This window comes from Carcharhinus amblyrhynchos, chromosome 22, assembly GCF_965287045.1.
Source record: "Carcharhinus amblyrhynchos chromosome 22, sCarAmb.v2.hapA, whole genome shotgun sequence".
Classification (NCBI taxonomy): Eukaryota; Metazoa; Chordata; class Chondrichthyes; order Carcharhiniformes; family Carcharhinidae; genus Carcharhinus; species Carcharhinus amblyrhynchos.
This window is the reverse complement of record NC_137345.1, coordinates 31,374,052-31,395,568: the sequence shown is the minus strand read 5'-3', so window position 1 is coordinate 31,395,568 and position 21,517 is coordinate 31,374,052. Positions and strand designations below refer to the sequence as shown.

Below are 21,517 nucleotides of genomic sequence, written 5' to 3'. Positions count from 1 at the left end.
CTTTTAATGCGATACTCTAAACCCCAAACAACTTCTGTTTTGATGGAGCTACATATGGGTTATTCTTTTAAACTGCAGAAGTGCCACTGGGACAATACCCATTTGTTATTGAATAAACCAGCTTCCCTTCACACTTTAACAATGGCATGGACAATATTTTAATGTTTGCTGTTGCATAATTTAGACATGTATCCTCTTGAGCATAGAGGCTTCGGGATGATCTAACTGCAGTATGCAAAACAATTGAAGAATTTGATAGTTAATTATTTCCTTTAGTGGAGGAGTACAGATAAATTTAAAAATCAGTGTGGTATGCTATCTGATGTTGATGTTACAAATTTTTTTCTCAGACAAAGGATAGTGGAGATCTAGAGCTCTCCTCCTCAAAAATGTTGAGGGTAGGTCAACTAAAATCTTCAAAATTTGGATACAGTATTTATGAGTCATAGAACTAAGGGAACAGCCAACTCCTGTTCCTGTCTGCCTAGTATTCAGAGGAAACTTGTTAAAAAAAACTCACTCAGTTATTAATTTTGCTAAGTTTTTCTTGGTAAAACCTTAAGTGATATTCAAAAAAAAATGAAAAACCGGACTTAAAGCTTAAAGGCCTGAAAACAGATCAGAATTTATTGAAATATTGTAAAAATAACACTAACAGCGTCTTCAAGAATAGATATGTATGTTTACCTCATCAAACTGGTCAGTTGCAGGGCTGAAACAGCCTACTGAGGACTTCTTTGTTACTCTACTTCGCTTCTGCACATTTCCATTCTCAGTTATCTGACTGAATGCAGTTGGCACTTCAGAATCCAAGTGATATGAGAGGTTGTGTAGGATACAGACACAGTTTTCAACAGACTGGCAGGAAAAAAAAAAGATGGTGTTACAAGAGTTAAACAGCAGAAAACACTAATTTAATATTTATGCTGGCCAAGTTATTAATATAAGCTTTTATTACAAAATTGGCTAATTTGATTTATTATTGTCACATGTATTGGTATACCATGAAAAGTATTGTTCCTTGCGTGCTATACAAAGTATACCATTCATAATAGTACAAAGGGGAAAAGGAAAGGAGAGGTGCATTACAGTATGCAATGTAGCATTACAGTCATTGCTAGGGTGAAGAAAAAAGGTCAACTTAATATATGGTAGGTCCATTCAAAAGTCTGATGACAGCAGGGAAGAAGCTGTTTTTGAGTTGGTTAGTACATGATGTCAGACTTTTGTATCTTTTTCCCGACGAAAGAAGCTGGAAGGCTGTACGTCCAAAGTGCATGGGGTCCTTGATAATGCTGACTGCTTTTCGAAGGCGGTGGGAAGTGCAAATGGAATCAATGGATGGGAGGCTGGTTTACGTGATGGACTGGGCTGCATTCACAACCCTTTGTTTTTTTGTGTGGTCTTGTTCTGAGAGCAGGAACCATACCAAACTGTGATACATCATTAACAATCATAAAAGGTAGCTAAAATGTTTATCGGTTTGTATCTGAATATAAAGTATATTGTTGAAGTGTTCAAATTGTAGGGCACCTGGGATTATTAACTGTAGTAATTGGAAGGTAAAGTATTTGAAAATCAACTCAAGGACCAACCCTCATCTTAATTGTAAAATGAGGTATATTCATTGCACTGACAAAGAAAATCTGCTCTACATAAAAGTAAATTGCTGCAGATGCTGACATCTGAAACCAAGAAAGAGAAAATGCTGGAAAATCTTAGCAGGTCTGGCAGCATCTGTAAGGAGTGAAAAGAGCCGATGTTTCGAGTCCACATAACCCTTTGTCAAAGCTAAATTGCATCGAAAGTGGGAGATATTTATACTGTAGGGTGAAGGAATGAAAGATGAATAATAGCCACAGAAACAAGGGGAAAGGCTAAGAGGTGCTAATGGCAGTTCATAGAGAGAAATGAAGGTGTGAATGGCCAAACGGCAGAAAAGCTAATATCAGAGAGTAAATCTGCTCTACAAGTTTTGAAGCTTGAAGGATAATATTGAGGTTTTTAAAATTACAAAAGTGCTCAATGAAGTAAATACAAAGAAGTTACTTCCTTTGGTATGCAAGTGGTAAAATTATAGCTGGGCCATTCAGTAATGAAATCAGAAAAAACTTTTTCCCTTGGAAATGTGGAATTCTCTCCCCCAGTCAGCTGCCAGATCCATGGAACTGCTCAGGGCTTCAAAGTGACATTTTTTATTTATTAAGGATTACCGAGGGATATAGATCAAAGATGTGTAGTGGATTTGAGACACAGATCTACTAGGATCTTGCTGAATTAAGGAATAGATCACAATTCCTATGCAGGCTCAAGTAATGTGAAAGCGGTGCATTGGTTAGTACTACATTATAGGAATAATCTGATTTAGCACAGAATCATTATGGCACATGGGAAGACTATTTGGCCAATTGTGACTGCACTAGTTCTCCAAACAAGCATCATGACTCAATGCCATTCCCCTGCCTTTCCCCTGTACTCCTGCACATAATGACTTGAATAGGAGCAATCTAGGAATTCTTCAATTCAACCTGCCTCCGTCACACTTCTAGACAGTACATTCCAGACCCAAACCATTTGAGAATTTTTTTTTTCCACACCATATCACATTTGCTTCTTTTGCAAATCACCTCAAGTCTGTGCATTCTCATTGTTGATTCTTTTATGAACAGGAACAGTTTCCCCTACGTACTCTCATGATTTTGAACATCTCTATCAAATCTCCTCTTAGACTTCTTCTCTCCAAGGAGAACGATCCCAACCTCTCCAAGCTTTCCTCATAACCGAAGATTCTTGTAAACCGCTTCTGCGTGCTCTCCAATGCATTGTTATATAATATTACCGGGAGAAACTTTATCCCATTTTGTGTTAAATGACATTCACAATAAATATAGGCCAAAAAAGAAAGATGAGAGGGGAGCATTGCGCTATTTGGCTCACTGATAAATGGAAAATAATAACTCTATACTGTGGATGGCAAAGAATTTGGGGCAAACATAAGCAAAATTTTGTTTTTCAAATACTCTGTTAATCCAGATGAATGTCATTAATGCCAAAGATGTGCAGTTTAGGTGGATTGGCCATGCTAAATTGTCCCTTAGCGTCAGGGGATTAGGAGGGTAAATATGTGGGGGTTATGGAGATAGAGCCTGGACTGAATTGTGGTCAGTGCAGACTCAATGGGCCGAATGCCCTCCTCCTGCACGATAAGGATTCTATGATTTATGTCAGGAAAAGGGTACTTTTCATTTCAGACACAACACGGATGTTCCCAGTAGGTTTTTGAAAGCCATCATCAGATTTGAAATCTGGACGGTGGAGAACAGACACTCTGAGATTTACCAAGCACGGTGAATTAATGATAGAAGACAGGTTCTGGTTGCCTGTGAGCGGCCACCTCCAGACAGTTAAATTGGTCTCTACACCTCTAGCAATTCGGAGGCTGATAGAACATAAGAACATAAGAACATAAGGAATAGGAGCAGGAGTAGGCCATCTAGTCCTTCGAGCCTGCCCCGCCATTCAATAAGATCATGGCTGATCTGTCGTGGCTCAGTTCCACTTTCCAGCCCTCTCCCCATAACCCTTAATCCCCTCTCTTATCAAGAACCCATCAACCCGCTTCTTAAAAATATTTAGCGAGGCAGCCTCCACCACTTCAACGGGCAGAGAATTCCAGAGATTCACCACCCTTTGAGTGAAGAAGTTCCTCCTCAACTCCGTTCTAAACCGCCTCCCCTTTATCTTGAGGCTGTGCCCCCTAGTCCTACTGTCTTTTTTAAGCGGGAAGAGTCTCTCCACCTCTATCCTATCCATCCCATTCATCATCTTATACGTCTCAATGAGATCTCCCCTCATTCTTCTAAACTCTAACGAGTACAAGCCTAGTTTATTCAGCCTCTCCTCGTAGCTCAATCCCCTCAACTCCGGTATCAGCCTAGTAAACCTCCTCTGCACTCCCTCCAGGGCCAAAATATCATGTTGCCTTCATTAACAGGCTTTCAGCTGCATTAGTGAACTGCCCACTGCGTGCTCTCCTGTCCTCCTCCACCCAATCCTGACTCTGGAAAAATGTCATGATATGGGGATGCTGGCGTTGGACTGGGGTAAACACAGTAAGAAATTTCACAACACCAGGTTAAAGTCCAACAGGCAGCGCTCCGCAAGCTAGTGGCTTTTGATAGCAAATAAACCTGTTGGACTTTAACCTGGTGTTGAGAGACTTCTTACTCTGGAAAAATGTCCCAGAAATGAGATGGAGCTAACACTCAGACCAGTGAACAAAGTTCTGCACCTGCCTACCATTGTTCCTACCCCTTACAAGGGCTAAAAATCCACACTGCGTCAGAATCAACCATTTTCAATTCATGTACAGCACGGAATGTTGCTTTGTAGAGATTTGAACGCTTTGGGCTCAACCTCAGGACTGTAGACCTCAATGTTTACTTCTTAAAAACTGTTAAGTTTCAAGTTTCAGTTAGTTTAGGCAATGTATTAATCCACAAAAACACAAACCATTGTGTATGAGCATTTAGCATTGTACTATAAAAAGAAAGGTTTATAGGTAGGATTCAGCAGCCACTCAGGCCAGTTGGATTCTCTCATCCCACTTCAGTGAATAGTGATTTGACCCGGCGCCAAATTTTCCATCCTCTCAAAGCGGTGAAGGGGCGTGAATGGCTTGAGAATTCCAGCCTCTATTTTTACGTTGTCAAGATCCCTTTAAACATTCTCTCTCTCTTACAATAGATAGGTCAGTGGTTGAGCATTACTGAAGAAAACAATGGGCTTTTTGTCAGCATAAGGTCTCATTGAAAGGACTGGCAGTTACGCTGCAAAGTTAATGAACGATTTCACACTATCACAGATAGTGTTACAATAGACGTCAATTTTCTTTCTTCTTGTTCCGAATGTTTGGACTGCTTTATACATTAATGACGTAAAGAGTTGCCCTCCCCCCCCCAATTTTGTTTCCTGTAAGTTGAATGACAAAATGTGGAAACCCAAATAATATAATTTGAATATCTCAGCTAGGCATGCAAAGCTTTGGGGATGGGAGCTATACAAATTACAGATGAAAACTCTGATTAGGTTCTCCTCCATTTTCATAAATTATTTATAAAATATACACATGCCTCTCTAACAACATCATCATGAACCAATTAGATTAATTATTATACTTACTTTTTCATCAGCTTGGTTTCTTTCAATGCATGCTTGAACATGAGACATGAGCGAATCAATTAGTCCAGGGGAGTTGCGCATTAATTGACGGCCTGTTTGACTAGCAGAGCTCAGGTTCCTGTACAGAGCAAGATTTACAAGTTATACATTATAGAGTCTGACAGTGCAGGAGGAGGCCATTCAACCCATCGAGTCTGCACCGACCACAATCCCACCCCGTCCCTATCCCCCTAACCCCATTCATTTACCCTGGCTAGTCCCCCTGACACTGAGGGGGAATTTAACATGGCCAATCCATCTAAACTGCACATCTTTGGACTGTGGGAGGAAACCAGAGCACCGGAGGAAACCACATAGACACAAGGAGGATGTGCAAACTTCAACAGACGGTGACCCAAGGCATATTGAAGCTGGAGTAGGCCTTTGGGCCTGTATCTCTGCTATTCAGTTAGATCCTAGCTGACTGCCTACCTCAAATGTCACTTTCGACACTGTCTAAATATCCCTTAATATCACTCTTATCCAGAAATCTATTGATTTCTCTCTTGAACATGCTTGATAGATGTGGTAGCGAATTTCAAAGATTTACCACCCTCTGAATGAAGAAATTCCTCATCATCTCAAGTTTTAAATAGCCTAAGACTGTATCCTTGTTCTGGACTTTCCAGGCAGGGGAAACATCCTATCAACATCAACCCTGTCATGTGATAGTAAGCTCAGAATTTAGAAGTGATCAAGATTGAAGAAGGAAGCATGGATCAGCTATTTTTTTAAGCTAGATCAGTACAACCTGAAATGCTGGAATCAGATTTAACTGTACCATTCAAAAGGGAACTGGATAAAGACTTGAAAGAGAATCAATGACCAAACCATGAGAAAAGAACTTGGAGTGTCACTAATTAGATGGGTCTTTCAAAGAGCTGACATCGTGGAACAAATGGCCTTCTTCAATATATGATTTTCCAAACCTATGATTCATATGAATGTATGGTTAGCACTTCTGCCTCTCAGGTCCAGGCCTGGGTTCAATTCCCACCTTGGGTCACTGTCTGTGAATTTTGCACATTCTCCCCATGTCTGTGTGGGTTTCCTTTGGATGATTCAGTTTCCTACCATGCTAAATTGCCCCTTAGTGTCCAGGAAGTGAAGGTTAGGGGGATTAGTGGGTAAAATATGTGGGTATATGGGGGTAGGGCCTGGGTGGGACTGTGGTCAGTGCAGACTCGATGGGCTGAATGGCCTCTTTCTGCACCATAGAGTTTTATGATTTCTATGATAATGATGGCAGCGATAACTGATCTGCTTCCATTTCATAATTGGATCCAGGTGGTCTTTCGATTTATGATACAATTGGTCCTGAAACTGCATTAAGTCAAAATGTCATTAGCTACACCAGTTTTCCTACTGGAGCAATGTTATAAATGGGGGACTGGTTCCTGAACTAAGGCGTAATACTGTATTTTCACTAAATTGTGAAAAGCTTTTCAGATCTTGCTTCAGCTTAATTGCATTGCAGTAGTGCATTTCCCGTGATAGAAAAATAGTGCCTACACTTTCAAAGGTGCTTCTATATTGTATCTGAGAACTAAATTGTCCTTCCTGCGGTTGTGAAAGCCAAGCCCAGCACAGCCAGGGCCAAACCCAGCAGTCTATTTCTAAATGTTGCTAATCATTATAATTTGAATGTTGTAAAGTCAGGGTCTGCACAGTGGTGCAAGATTCTATGAAATAACAACAACAATGCAAGAAAACCTGCTTAGTATAAATTCTGCTATTCTGTTTAATTGTGACGTGGAGTTGCCAGAGTTGGACTGGGGTAGGCATAGTAAGTAGGTTAAAGTCCAACAGATTTATTTGGTAGCACGAGCTTTCGGAGCGCTGCCCCTTCACGAAGGGCGTTGTGAGACTACTTACTGCTTAATCGTGTTTCAGTAAAATAAAACTCAGTGGGAGTTTTATATCCAGAGTATGTTTGCAACACCAAATGATACATTAATCCATAAAAGAATCATAATTGTTCAACAAGATAAAGTCTTATCTATGGTTTGCACTGTGAATGTTAATATCCTTGCCAGATGTTAATGCAATACTCATTCCTGACCAAGATTTTCCTTCACACAAGAGTACCCAGCACACAACAGTAGCTTTGTTTTTGAAGAAATATGTGCTTGCCAAGTAGGACAAAGTCTCCAGTACACACCCTGCTCAAACGTGAAACCTGGCTTTTTTGGAACCAAAACATTTTTCAGAGTAGTGTGAACCAAGTTGCTTAATTAAAAATATTTCCAAAGATTGTCTTGACATCTTGTGTTAATATTCATACATTCACGTTTCTACCAAAGTGTTGCTGATAGCGGACAGGGGTAGAAATGCTACGTAATTTCTACCTTCCAATCACCAGGAACATTAAATATCATTGTAGACACCAATCTGGCAAATGCCAGTGTTTCTAATGTAAGTAAAGAGAGCTACAGTGTCCTCAAATGTGATTATTTTCATTGCATTAATAAACAAAGGGGCATTTTCATCTTTACTTCTCTCAATGCAGAGCATCACAACTAGGATTGCTTGAAAGGACAATTTACCCTATTAAGTCAAATAGAATATTTGGTAATTTAGGCTGTATGAATCCAAAAAGTGAGAAATAGTAAGTTTATTCACAGCTCAAAATCACTGCACTAAAAAAGTCTTATTCAATAAGAAGAAAATAATTTTATATTAAGTTTCAGAGTAAACTTCACACAGGAGGAATCGCTCTGGTCACGGTTCCTACCTTTCACTACGAATGTAAATATGTCGATTTCAGTTTGATGTTTGTAGTGAAATAACTCACAATTTGTGAATTCACAATAAATCGATTTACTATTTTGCTGGAAATATATAGTAAAAGGAAATATTCACAGATTTAAGACATTAATTGATGTAGTGATCACAGCAAACCTTCCTCTTTGGTATTTTGAGGAAAAAAAGGAGTTAATTAGTATTCTCTCTCTTCTACCTTTAAGCTTAACAATGTAGTTTATGACTACTGTGTCTACAAATTCAAGGTTTTCTTGGATCGTGAGAACTCTTAGCTTAGAAAGCTAATCCATAATTAACAAGTTACTCATCAATTCACAACATGGGAGATGCTGGCTCCAGATCCTCTGCAGCCATTTACAGAAATTGACTTTGACGTACTTCAAACAGAATGCTTGTATGTTTAAGAAAATCTATTTAAAGCGATCTGTCAAATTATCAGCTTGACAACTGTAAGGCATACTTCCAAAAGTAACATGCAGCTAACACAGTCAGGCTTAATAATTACTTTTGTCCAATCCACCCAGATTTTTTTTATATATTCGTTCATGGAATGTGAACGCAATTGTCTAGGTCAGCATTTTTATTGCATTTTTATTCAGGGTGGTGCATGGATTTGAACTTGCAGATGGCAATGTGCCCAGATATTGGTTGTCCTTGTCATTTAGGGTGTAGAGATGGAAGGTTTGGGCTCAAAGGAGCCTTGCTGAGTTCCTGTAGTACATCTTACAGGTATTACACAATGCTGCCTCTGTGCATCAATGGTGGAGATGGTTGACAATCAATCAGTCCTGGATGGTGACAAGTTTCTTGAGTGTTGTTGAAGCTGCACTCATCCAGGGAAGTTGAGAGTATTCTATCAGACTCCTAACTCCTCTACTTAAAGTTAGAAGAGAAGGAATAATAATTAACCCTTATTTTTTCCTCAAAGTACCATAGTGAAAGGTTTGCTGTGATCACTAAATTAATAATGTCTTAAATGTATGTCAAAGTTCTTTACTCGCTGTAAAACTCTTTGGAATATTTTTGTGAAAGGCACAGTGTAAAAGCAAGTCTTTTGTTTTTCTCGAAAGCATTCATCATTATTCACCACCTGCTCCATACTGTAACTTATAAATTGTTTCCACCAACTTGCAACATAATCCATCTGCTTTTCCCATTTGACCTAATTTTCCATTACATGCAAATTTTTAAAAAGTCACCCAAAACTCTAATTTAATAAATGCTGAAAATATGCAATAAACCATGATCTGCCATCCAGTACTGGGAAGAGAAAAGGCAGATAGTGTCTTGGTGTGGAGGGATCTGACACCATTTGAATATTTCCCTCATTTCCTCGTGGGGAATGAGGAAATGGCTGAGACTTTAAATAAGTTTTTTGGGTTGGTCTTCACAGTGGAGGACACAAATAGCTTACCGAATATTAAAGATAGAGGGTTGGTAGGAGATGAGGTCCTTAGTACATTTAATGTTACTAAAGAGGTGGTTCTTGGTAGGCTAATAGGACTGAAGGTAGACAAGTCCCCAGGACCAGATGGAATGCAACCCAGGGTACTGAAAGAAATGGCAGAAGTAATAGCAGATGCGTTAATAGTTATTTATTAAAATTCGCTGGACTCTGGGCAAGTGCTGGCTGATGGTGGAAAACAGCTACTGTAACGCCACTGTTTAAAAAAGATAGTAGGCAAAAGGGGGGTAACTACAGACCGGTTAGCTTAATGCCCGTAGTTGGGGAAATGCTAGAATCCATCATTAAAGAAGAAATAGCAGGACACCTGGAAAAGAACGGTTTGAATAAGCAGACACAGCATGGGTTCATGAAGGGAAAGTCGTGTTGATGAATTTACTGGATTTTTATGAAGATGTGAGTAATGCGGTAGACAGAGGAGAACCGGTGGATGTGGTGTTTTAGATTTCCAGAAGGCGTTCAATAAGGTGCCTCACAAAAGGTTGCTGCAGAAGGTTAGGGTACACAGAGTTGGGGGTAAAGTGTTAGCCTGGATTGAGAATTGGCTATCTAACAGGAAGCAGAGAGTTGGAAAAAATGGGTGCTTTTCTGGTTGACAGTTAGTGACTAGTGACGTGCCACAGGATCGGTGCTGGGGACTCAACTGTTTACCAAATACGTAGACAATCTGGAGGAGGGGGCTGATTGTAGGATAACAAAGTTTGCTGATGACATGAAGATGAGTGGAAAAGCGAGATGCGTGGAGGTCGCGGAAAGTCTGCAGAGAGATTTGGATAGGCTGAGTGAGTAGGCGAGGACTTGGCAGATGGAGTATAACGTTGGCAAATGTGAGGTTATCTACTTTAGAAGAAATAATAGTAGGATAGAATATTATTTAAATGGTGAAAAGTTGCAGCGTGCTACTGTGCAGAGGGACCTGGGGGTCCTTGTGCGCGAATCCAAAAACTCAGTCTGCAGGTACAGCAGGTGATCAAGAAGGTGAATGGAATGTTGGCCTTTATTGCGAGGAGGATAGAGTATAAAAGCAGGAGGTCTTGCTGCAACTGTACAAGGCACTGGTGAGGCCGCAACTGGAGCATTGTGCGCATTTTTTGTCCCCTTATTTGCGAAAAGATATATTGGCCTTGGAGGGAGTACAGAGAAGGTTCACCAGGTTAATACCAGAGATGAGGGGGTTAGCTTATGAGGAGAGATTGAGTAGATTGGGCCTGTACTCAGAGTTTAGAAGGCTGAGGGGGGATCTTATAGAGACATATGAGATAATGAAGGGTCTAGATAGGGTAGAGGTAGAGAGATTCTTTCCACTTAGAAAAGAAACCAGAACTAGAGGGCACAGCCTCAAAATAAGGTGGGGGAGGTGGGGGGTGGGGGAGCAGCTTAGAACAGAGTTGAGGAGGAGCTTCTCTCAGAGGGTAGTGAATCTCTGCCCATTGAAGTGGTGGAACCTACCTCGTTGAATATGTCCGAGTCACAGGTAGATAGATTTCTGATCGATAAGGGAATTAAGGGTTATGAGGAGCAGGCGGGTAAGTGGAACTGATCCACTTCAGATCAGCCATGATTTTATTGAATGGTGGGGCAGGCTCAAGGGGCTAGAAGGCCTACTCCTGCTCCTATTTCTTATGTTCATTTTCTGTTTTTATTTCACGAGTATAAAAATAGACAGCGTCTCCTAACCTTCCATAACTAATACTGATGAAATAATCACTTTTTAAAAGATAACTTGTTCTTCCATTGTGTCACCATTTAAATTAATACTAAATTGAGCTGGTCAATGTCTTTGTTAAAAAAAGCTCACAAGCAGTCCTGTTTACGTGGATATGTATTTAATGTTAAACCTCATCCCCCTAGTTCCAGAGTCTCCAACAGTGTCTCTCAGTGTCTACCTAACAGAACGTTAGACATTTCGGTTAAGATTCACCTCTCATTTTTCTCAACTTAAAAGAGCACAGGTCCAACCAGTTTAGTATTTGCTCATAAGACAACCCCTTCAGACCAGGAATCCTTCTGAACTGCCTTCAATTCAACTACCAAAACTGTACATGGTATACTAAGTGTTGTCTCAGGAATTACCTTTTAGTGAGACTTTCTTTTAATGCTTTTAGACTCTTATCATTTTTGCCTAGTTGCTTATTGTACCAGTACGCCAATTTTACGTTTCATGTACAAAGATACCCAGATCCCCCAGTGATGGGAACTTCTATAGTCTCTCTCCATTTGAGCAATACTTTGCTTTTCTATTCTTCACCAAAGTGCCTCAGACTCAGGCTGTCACCAAATTGCCTTTAATTTGTGCCCACTTGATTAAACTATCCACTTGCTAAATCTGGTCCGAATCTTTCCCTTTGCATGAGGAAATGCCAATTGGGCCATCTCCTGACTTTGGTGATCCTGAACCTGTGTCACCTTCTCCCACTCCAACAGTATTTTTGTCTCTGTGACATGGGGAGTTAAAGCCTGCTGTCCTCTGAAGAAGTCATATTCAGCTCAAAACGTGAACTCCATTTCAATCTTTGCATATGTCACCACTGAGTTTTTCCAGTATGGTGGTTGTACTTCAGATTGCCAGCATCCACAATATTTTGCTTTAATTGTGTGGGTGCGATCGAAGCTTTCGATCTAAAATTCAATTAGCAACATTTGGAATCCCAATTTGTCTGAGGGAGGGGCTGCAGGCAGGAAGTGAGCAGGTACTCGCATGAAATTTTAAAGCTTTGAATTGCAGGAAGCACAGCAACCTGGCAACAGGAAGGCTGGGATGTGGGTCAGTGGACTCAGATACAGGATGACTGGTCACAATAGTTAGGATGGACTCTTAACCGGTTATGGTACTGGCATACTAAACTATGGAAAGGGGACTTTTTTTAAAAAAAGCAGTGGTAGTTACTATCAAATTATGCATTTTACATAACTAGTTACACAACAAGTTCCCATGTCTTACTCCCCCACCAAAGGATCAGTGACGATGATACCTTAGACATCCCGTGGCATTGTAGAAAACATCTGAATCATTAGTTTTGATGTTGCCATACTCCTTAGAAGCAGATGGAATGATCACACATTCAGTCAGGACTGGCAAGGCATCATTTATTAGGTCTTCCTTGAGGCTGTCACATGATGAAAGGTTCCATAAAAGTCCTAATAACATGAAAAAGAATTGGCAAACTTAACGTGCCATGCACAAACTGAAACAATCACTAGTTTTAAAAGTAGCATTTTTTGCATATCCTGATCTTTTCCCTCTCACGTGTCTCTTTTTTTTAAAAATAGCTTCCTTAAAACTGAGCAATTGCAGACAATAAACTGTGAATTTCAATCCTATGATGCAAATCAATTGACAGCAGTCTGCAATTGATTAACAATGATAAACTGTGAATTGCAACATTTGACAGCCTATATCACGAGTAAACAATTTAAGTGAATTGGATTGCATTTACTGCCAAGCTACATGTCAACAAGAATTTGGCAGGTACACATTGTCTAGAGTGTAACCTATTTCCGGAATGCTCATGGTGTTAATCTAGTGAATAGATAGAAAACCCTTTGTTTTTATTACTTCTGCATGAATTTATAGTGTGCCTTTAGCAGCAGACCACAAGACCCAAGCGGCAGGTAATAACTGATTGTGCTGCAGTTCTTTACCATGATCAGGCAGGGGATGAGGCTAGTCCGTTGCACTTGGGGTGTGCTGATGCCTGTGATCGTGGCTTGCCCAAACTAGAGTAAAGGATCAGGGTGGCCAATGGAGTAAAACCGAGGCTTTACCTGACGCAAGTTTTCATATCGGTCTTTTGGCTAAGGTGAAGCGTTGCATTAAGCCTGGGAGGCCTTATCCTGTCAGCTTGGATCTTGTTTGATCAAGCCCAGGATGGGATGCCTTGTCTTGTCAACTTGGATCTTGTTTGTCCCTTATCTGGGGACCATGATTGGACTTAATTTGAATTGGCTTTTTTGATTAAAAAGATACCAAAAAAACAAGAGGTCTCCCGATTAAACAGAAGGTTGTACCTGTTATTTGCTTTTGTGTTTCTGGATCATATGTCTCTCTGAGAAGCTGAAGTGTTGATTTGATCCCACCGTGTTTCTTTACTTCAAGCTTATTGGTGGTGTTCTTGTAGACTGCATTTCGGAGGGCTCCACAGACAGATTGTTGAACATTGACATTTTTGATTCCCAAGAGGTTGATTAGCTGAGGAATTGCACCCATTCTGCATATCTGGAAAATCAGATCAGTTATTCATTCTAGTTGCAACACTACACAATAAACTATGTAATGACTATCCAAAAATCATTTAGTAACAGACAATGAACATCAGTCTTAAATATTTAAAATATAGCATTTGCATATAACCTCTCAAAATGAACATCCACAAGACTCTTCTTTAAAAGGGGGTGACCTGAAGTGGACATGAAGCAAGAATGAAAGAACTTGGAAGTTCTTTAGTTCTTTGTGGTTCCTGATTAAATGGACCAGGGAAAACAATGCCCCAGATCACTGACCCAAAACATTAACCCAGTTAATGTTTCGGAAGCACAGATGCTTCTGAATTTGTTGGCTATTTCTTGATTTTTCTGTTTTTATTTCAGGTTTAAATGAAGCCTTTATGTTAAGAACAAAGGCAGCAAGATAGGTTGTTTAGAAGGGGTCTGTAAAAGAGAGGGCCATGCATAATGGGTGAAGTATTATTAGAAATCAATCTATCAAAAATGTTGAAGGAAAGAGTACCATTCTGGAGTCAAAGGGTAGAGGCAAGGGGACTGGAATGAATGGCTGAAGATTTCCCAAATAAGGGAGAGATCTACAAAAAGAGCCAATCAGTGTAGCAACTCAAAAAGAAGATCTCAATGTGGAGCTGGAAAACTGATACCAAAAAGGGTCAGCCTTCACTCAGCTAGCTGTACCACTCCCATCTGAGAAGGTTGGGGATTCAAATCTCTACACCAGATGTCTCCTCGGCCTTTTGGCCAAGGTGAAGCATCATTTCAAGCTCAACATGTTGTGCAATGCCTCATATTCTCAGCTTTGGATCTTGTTTGTCTGTCTTGTGGGGAGACAAGTTAGAATTAGAATTTGGTTTTTGGAGCAAGCAAGGAATGGATTTTGGTTTGTCCGGTCCATTCTGAGCATCGGCTTTGTAACTTTAGGAGTGGAGTAAAAAAATGTTTTAAGAAACTATGAACACAATCTAGGTTGAAACTCCAGTGCAGTAATGAAAGAGTGCTGCACTGTCAGAAGTACATGCCTTCCCCTTTGGGTGAGACCATAAACGAAAGTCCTGTCCATCCTCTCAGGTGGATATGCAAGGATTCTGTGGTGACAACTGAAAGTAGGGGAATTCTTCAGATCGCCTGCCCATATTGATCCCTTACTCAGCATCCGTAGAGAAGATTTATCTGGTTATATATCTCACTGCTGTTCATGGGGCTTTCCTATACAGCATTTGGCTTCCTTTTTTCTCGCAATACAAAATTAGAGGCCGGGATTTTACAGCCATTTACATCCCCCTGTCACTGCAAGTGAGGACTGAGAATGTGGTGCTGTGCCAAATCTCTATTCTCCTGCCATGAACAGCCAGAACATTTCTGCCATACACTTCAATAGTAATTCATTCGTAGGTGTTAGACGAAGAGGGGTGGGAGGAAGTCTGCATGGAGCGTAATGAGCATGGGCCTACCTTTCTGCTTTAAGTTTGCTATAAAGTACATAGGGACACCTTCGGATCAAAAACAAGGTTACAGAATTCCAAATTTGTCCCAAGTCTGGCAGAAAAATTCTGTAGTGAGAAAAGTTCATTAAACTGCAACAAACCAGGGAAAATTATGTCCCAAATCATGAAATCATAGAGTGGAACACAATTACAGGACCCTCACCCTCCTTACCCCTGACACTGTCCCATAACTCCCACTGAAAAGGTCAAAGTGAATTACTCCAGTTTTCATGCAAATTCAACACTTAGAATTTTGGGGGGAAAATTCCAGCCTCAATGTTATATTTTGTTCAAGAATTCCTATTCCAGGGTATAATTGCAGTTTTTTACTTTACCACTGTTTTAGCATTGTCCTCCTTAAAGCACTCATGCTGGATGTAGGAAGAAGCATAGGCCAGAACATTAGGTTCCTTGGAAGACAAGGACATCACTGCTTTTTGCAGGTTCATCTCAAAGCCAAATTTTCTGGAATAGATCAGAAAGATTAGTGTGACAACACTGAGATTTGCAGCTGTACATCCTCTGTGGCTGAACAATGCAGGCTTTTAATTACTATTGAATAATGCATCAAAATAATATCAACACAAACCCCCACCATATGGTATTTGAGATGAAAAAATTGAATAAGTGTGGACAGAAAGGCAATTATTCTAACTGTAGCTAATTATTTGATAGTTACAATCACAGAAGGCGAACTTATCACAATTTGGCAGAGTGTTGATTCCAGTGAGAAAACAAGTTGGTTTCTCTCCAGATCTTACCACACGCTGCCAAAAAAATGGAACAGCTGGGCCTGTTTTCATGCCATCACATAAGGTCAGGGGGAGGAAGGCCCCCCCCCTCCCCCACCAACTTCTCCTCCGGATCAGAGTCAAAGCTGGCACTTCTTCACCAGCCCCAATAATCAATGCCCTGGCAACCTTCCCCTTCCCCCACACCCCTTCTTTCTAAACATCAAACCCCTACCCTCGACCCCCACACCCATCGCCGGTATCCCCAGCCCCCAGTCCCAGCCATCATCACATTTTAATGAATTCACCCTCTCTCCCATGTTACTCCCACTGGGGTCCCCCTCAGCACTGCCCTGGCACAACCTGGCAGTGCCAACATGTGCCAATGGACAGTGCCAGGAGTCACAGCAAGGCCAATGCCTGGCCATGTCCCTCCTCCCCCAGGGGCTATACTCACCTTTATGCCCCCCGGGAGGTATCCCCTCGACAGGTTCATGTCTGGGTGAACCTGTTGTAAGCTGTACTGTCGTTTGAATATAAAGCCTGGGTGGGGAGGAGGGAGGTGTCAATATACAGTAAGGACAGGTTAATTATATTTAAGTTTATTCAAGATGCATTGAATTCACATTCACAGAGTTTTTGCTGCATCTTGAGCCCTTGCCGACAGTCTCATTGACGGCAAGCATGGGCTCAATATCCTGATGTGGAGATGTCGGCGTTGGACTGGGGTAAACACAGTAAGAAGTCTCACAACACCAGGTTAAAGTCCAACAGGTTTATTTGGAAGCAAACGCCACTAGCTTTCGGAAAACTGTTCCTTCATCAGGTGAGTGGAGAGTTCACTCACCTGACGAAGGAACAGCGTTCCGAAAGCTAGTGGCATTTACCACCAAATAAACGTGTTGGACTTTAACCTGATGTTGAGAGACTTCTTACTCAAAATCCTGTCCATATGTTGCAGATCCTATTAACGTAGCAGAGTAAACAAAAGAGATGTGCAAAAATCAATTCAAAAAAGTGAAATGACAAATAGTAATTGAGCACACAGTTTTCTTTTTACATTTTTCCCCCTGCCCCCATTCTATATTCGTGGCTATACTCCATTCCAGTACAGTACAGTGTCTATCACCTCTGACAGGCACAATGGCACCAATGTGATTTGCCCACAAGACGTGCTGGATGGTTCATCCTCAGAATCCTACAATGCAGAAGGAGGCCATTTGGCCCATTTGCATCAACCACAATCCCATCCATGCACTATCCCCATAACCCCATGCATTTACTCTGCTGGACCCTCTGGAACATAGTCAATCCACCTAACCCACATACTTTGGACTGTGGAGGAAGCCCACACAGACAAGGGGAGAATATGCAAATGCCACATTGACAGTGACCCAAACCCTGGAATTGAACCTGGGTCCCTGGAGCAGTGAGGCAGCAATGTTAAAGACTGTGCCATCCCATCCTCATCCACATCACCCATGAAATTCAAACTAAAGAAATAACAAGAAAATACATTTAATGCAAAATGCTTCCAGCTATGTATAAAAAAAGATTCATTTTAAATTCAGCTAATTCAGAAATAATTGCCTGACTTTTTCCAGTTGTCAGGTGCATGCTCTTGGCAGGTGCAGAAGCAGTTGGAATTTTATGCGCTTCCTGGCAGTACGTGTCTAAATTTTATACGCAAAATTCTGGCCAATGATTTTGGATGTTTAAGAATGCACGGTAAGGGCGGGGGGGGGGGGGGGGGGGTGCGCACAGTAGCACAGTGGTTAGCACTGCTGCTTCACAGCTCCAGGGTACTGGGTTCGATTCCTGGCTCGGGTCACCGTCTGTGTAGAATTTGCACATTCTCCTCGTGTCTGCACGGGTTTCCTCCCACAGTCCAAAGATGTGCGGGTTAGGTTGATTGGCCATGCTAAAATTGCCCCTTAGTGTCCTGGGATGAGTAGGTTAGAGGGATTAGTGGGTAAATGTGTATGGATATGGGGATAGGGTCTGGGTGGGATTGTGGTCGGTGCAGACTCAATGGGCCGAAGGGGCTGTTTCTGCACAGTAGGGTTCTATGTTCTAATGCAGCTTTTTGATCACTGTAGTCAGAAAGCTGACAAATGTTTTATGGCTAATAAGGTACAGTTCTGAGGATAGGCAGTTGCACTCCTATTTCACAAATTAAAGTTACAACTTTGCCAACGACTTCGTATTTTGGAACTTTGTACCTCCTAACTGGATTACAGATTGCACTCCTAAACAATAACAAAGGCAAAACTCTGCTAATGCTGGAAATTGGAAATAAATGATCACATTTGTGGTGAGAAAAACAACGTTAATGTTTTGCATCAATTAACTTTCCAATCTCAAAGATTTCAGGCATTCCTTAAACTTCTCACCTGTAGTTCAAGAACCATGCTCAATGCCATTCACTGTCACATGCATACTCCTAACCTCTTCTGCAGTACCAAACATTGAGATGTGATCAAGCATATGAAGTACAAATTAACATGAACTTCTCATGAAGACTTGTTTCTGTTTGAAATACTTGGCAGGATGATGCACTAATTATGCTATGAGGGATGTCCGAAAGGCTAGGTCTGGTTAAATGCATTGATGTGGAGATGCCAGCATTGGACTGGGGTAAACACAGTAAGAAGTCTCACAATACCAGGTTAAAGTCCAACAGATTTATTTGGTAGCACAAGCCACTAGCTTTTGGACCTCTGCTCCTTCTTTAGGTAAATGAGAGTTCTGTTCACAAACAGGCCATATAAAGACACTAACCTAATTTACAAAACAATGGTTGGGATGCGAGTCGTTATAGGTAACCAAGTCTTAAAAGGTACAGACAATATGAGTGGAGAGAGGGTTAAGCACAGGTTAAAGAGATGTGTATTGTCTCCAGCCAGGCCAGTTAGTGAGATTTTGCAACCCCAGGCAACTCATGGGGTTTACAGATAGCGTGACATGAGTCAAAGATTCTGGTTGAGGCTGTCCTCATGTGTGCAGAGCTTGGCTATCAGTCTCTGCTCAACGACTCTGCATTGTCATGTGTTGTGAAGGTCGCCTTGGTGTACGCTCACCCGAAGATCAGAGGCCGAATGCCCGTGACCGCTGAAGTGTTCCCCAACAGGAAGAGAACGCACTTGCCTGGTGATTGTCGAGCGATGTTCATTCATGCATTGTCATAGCGCCTGCATGGTCTCTCCAATGTACCACGCCACGGGACATCCTTTCCTGCAGCGTATCAAGTAGACCAGGTATCAAATACCTTCTAAACTGATGAATGAACATCGCTTGACAATCGCCAGGCAACAGTGTTCTCTTCCTGTTGGGGAACACTTCAGCGGTCACGGGCATTTGGCCTCTAATCTTCGGGTAATCATTCTCCAAGGTGGTCTTCATGACACCGACAACACAGAATCGTTAAGCGGACTCTGATAGCCAAGTTCTGCACACAAGGATGGTCTCAACCGGGGTCTTGGGTTCATGTCACACTATGAGTAACCCCCACGACTTGCCTAGGCTTGTAAAATCTCACTAACTGTCCTGGCTGGAGACAATAGACATCCTCTTTAATCTGTGCTTAACCTCTCTCCACTCATTATTACCTGTAAAGGCTCGCATTCCAACCGCAGGCGCTGGAGTGTGGCGACTAGAGGATTTTCACAGTAATTTCATTGCAGTGCTAATGTAAGCCCACTTGTGACACTAATAAATAGACTTTAATGTTATAGTTTATCATAAAAGGTGGTTAGTGTATTTTGACTAGATTAAACAATAGCCCGATTTAACAATGGGCTGCTGGGGGCAGTACCAGGAACATAGAAAGGTCAATGTTCTCATATGTATCATAATTTGTAAAGATTTATTAAAGATTGAATCATAACATTGGCTGCAATGATCATTCTTTAACTTAGGGTTTCTAGAATTAATTTTGTAGTAAGATTTTCTGAGCAGAATTAATTTAACAATTAAAAAGACTGAAAAGTGATGCGATGCAGACAAAAGAACTAATCTGGGAGAATTAATAACTGGAATTTACTAAACCACAATCTATTTTCAGATGTCTAGTGTTTCAGGAAGGCAAACAGAAAACACATGTAGGCTGTAAAGTTTCTCTGTGCAGATAAAGAGAATGTTAGCAACAGTAGATCCAAATGAACCCTCATCAAAACATCAAACGTGACAGCATTTTCAATTGGAAACCAGTCTTCAAAAGTAGTTCACATTGTACTGTCCAATGTAAATCTGCCCAACTCTCACCTACCCTGACTAAGGCCCATAATTCTGTTTTTTTTTTGGTCTGGCGCAAAATGGCCTTATTAAAAATGAGGCAGGATTTAATGTCACATGTCAGATGCAGCAGTTATGGCCCTTCAAAAAAAAAGTCTGCAAACTACTGAATTCCAACATGCAGAAGGGGCTCCCCCCCATCACCCCACAGAAACATTAAAAGCCAAACATGAATGCAAGAAAATGACAGGACACCAAGGGCCAAAATCAGTCTCAAAGAAATGTTGGCACTTAACCAAAAATTGCAGAAGATTTAGGTTAAGCTTGTAGAAGAATAATAAGTTATCCTCCTGACTCTAAATCAGGAAGTGTCTCAGCTCAAGTGACAAATGTCAACAAACCTTGACTGGAATGTCAGTTCTGATGGTAGCAATTAGGAAGATCAAAAGTTACTGTCTTTCAACAGTGCCTGGTGCAAAATATTTTCTTTCTTCTATTCCGCCATGAACCTTTACCCTAGGGTTTACCATGGGTATTTGTCTGTCAGTCTTTACAATGGAAAGGGCAGAGGAAATGAGTAACGAATTCAGGCTAAGGTTACACCCAAAAAAATACAACTTGGAACACCCTTCACTAAGTCTATACATCATATTACTGGATCACTCAGATGAGGCCTGCTTGAGAAGAAAAAGATTCAATAAGCAATTGTCTTTATTACAAGCCAACTTTCACAAATACACTCAAACAAACATTATCTTAAAGAAAACTTCAGATCAGGTGATTTGTAGTGCATAGAAATTTGACATTTGTTTCCCCTCACCCACATCAGGTAATGTGGCATTATGTCAAATTCTTTCCCTCATTGATATTTAGATGCTACACCAGCTTCTGTTTCAGATTCTCCAAGATGGTCCTCAGTGCATTACACATCCAAAAATATAAGAGGAAGCCAATGGAGATCTGATCGTATAGACTCTGGAGTCAGGAACTGACTGCTGCAGTGTCTCCACTCCCCACTGATCACACTTTCACTCTTGACTCATCCGGCATTGAGGTACTATGTACAAGAATGCCACACATATAAAGACACTGCAAAGGAGAATGAGGGGAACAAGTAGATTATTTTGACTGCTTTGCTGAGGCTGTTAAATTATGACAGCTGTAGAATCCCAAGGTTCAAAGTAGTGACACTCACTGCCACATCTTTCTACAAGTGTGTATCACTTTCTTCACAGGACTCCAGCATCTCACCCCAAAAAGCCTGACCCACCTGTCCAATATACACATTGGGATTCTTTGATCTCCGAGAGGAGGTGTTTTGCTCAGCAGGAAGAGGTGGTGTACCTCCAGCAGCAAGATCTTCTTGTCCGATGCTATCAATAAGATTTCCCATTGAT

General features: G+C 41.1%; 1 protein-coding gene and 1 long non-coding RNA gene across 2 annotated transcripts in view; both read right to left on the bottom strand.

Annotated features, from left to right (window-relative positions):
* LOC145357037 (uncharacterized) overlaps positions 1 to 21,517 on the bottom strand; it is a 447,747-nt gene that overhangs the window by 17,835 nt on the left and 408,395 nt on the right. The gene's annotated exons all lie outside the window — the stretch shown is intronic.
* The window catches only part of LOC145357036 (plakophilin-1-like), a 59,304-nt gene that overhangs the window by 17,835 nt on the left and 19,952 nt on the right, over positions 1 to 21,517 (bottom strand). The window contains exons 4-8 of the mRNA XM_080210088.1: positions 15,492 to 15,621; positions 13,457 to 13,664; positions 12,421 to 12,586; positions 5,182 to 5,299; positions 688 to 858 (exon numbers count right to left, since the gene is read on the bottom strand). Coding sequence (XP_080066214.1) covers positions 688 to 858; positions 5,182 to 5,299; positions 12,421 to 12,586; positions 13,457 to 13,664; positions 15,492 to 15,621 — 793 coding nt within the window. The remainder of the gene's footprint in view (positions 1 to 687; positions 859 to 5,181; positions 5,300 to 12,420; positions 12,587 to 13,456; positions 13,665 to 15,491; positions 15,622 to 21,517) is intronic.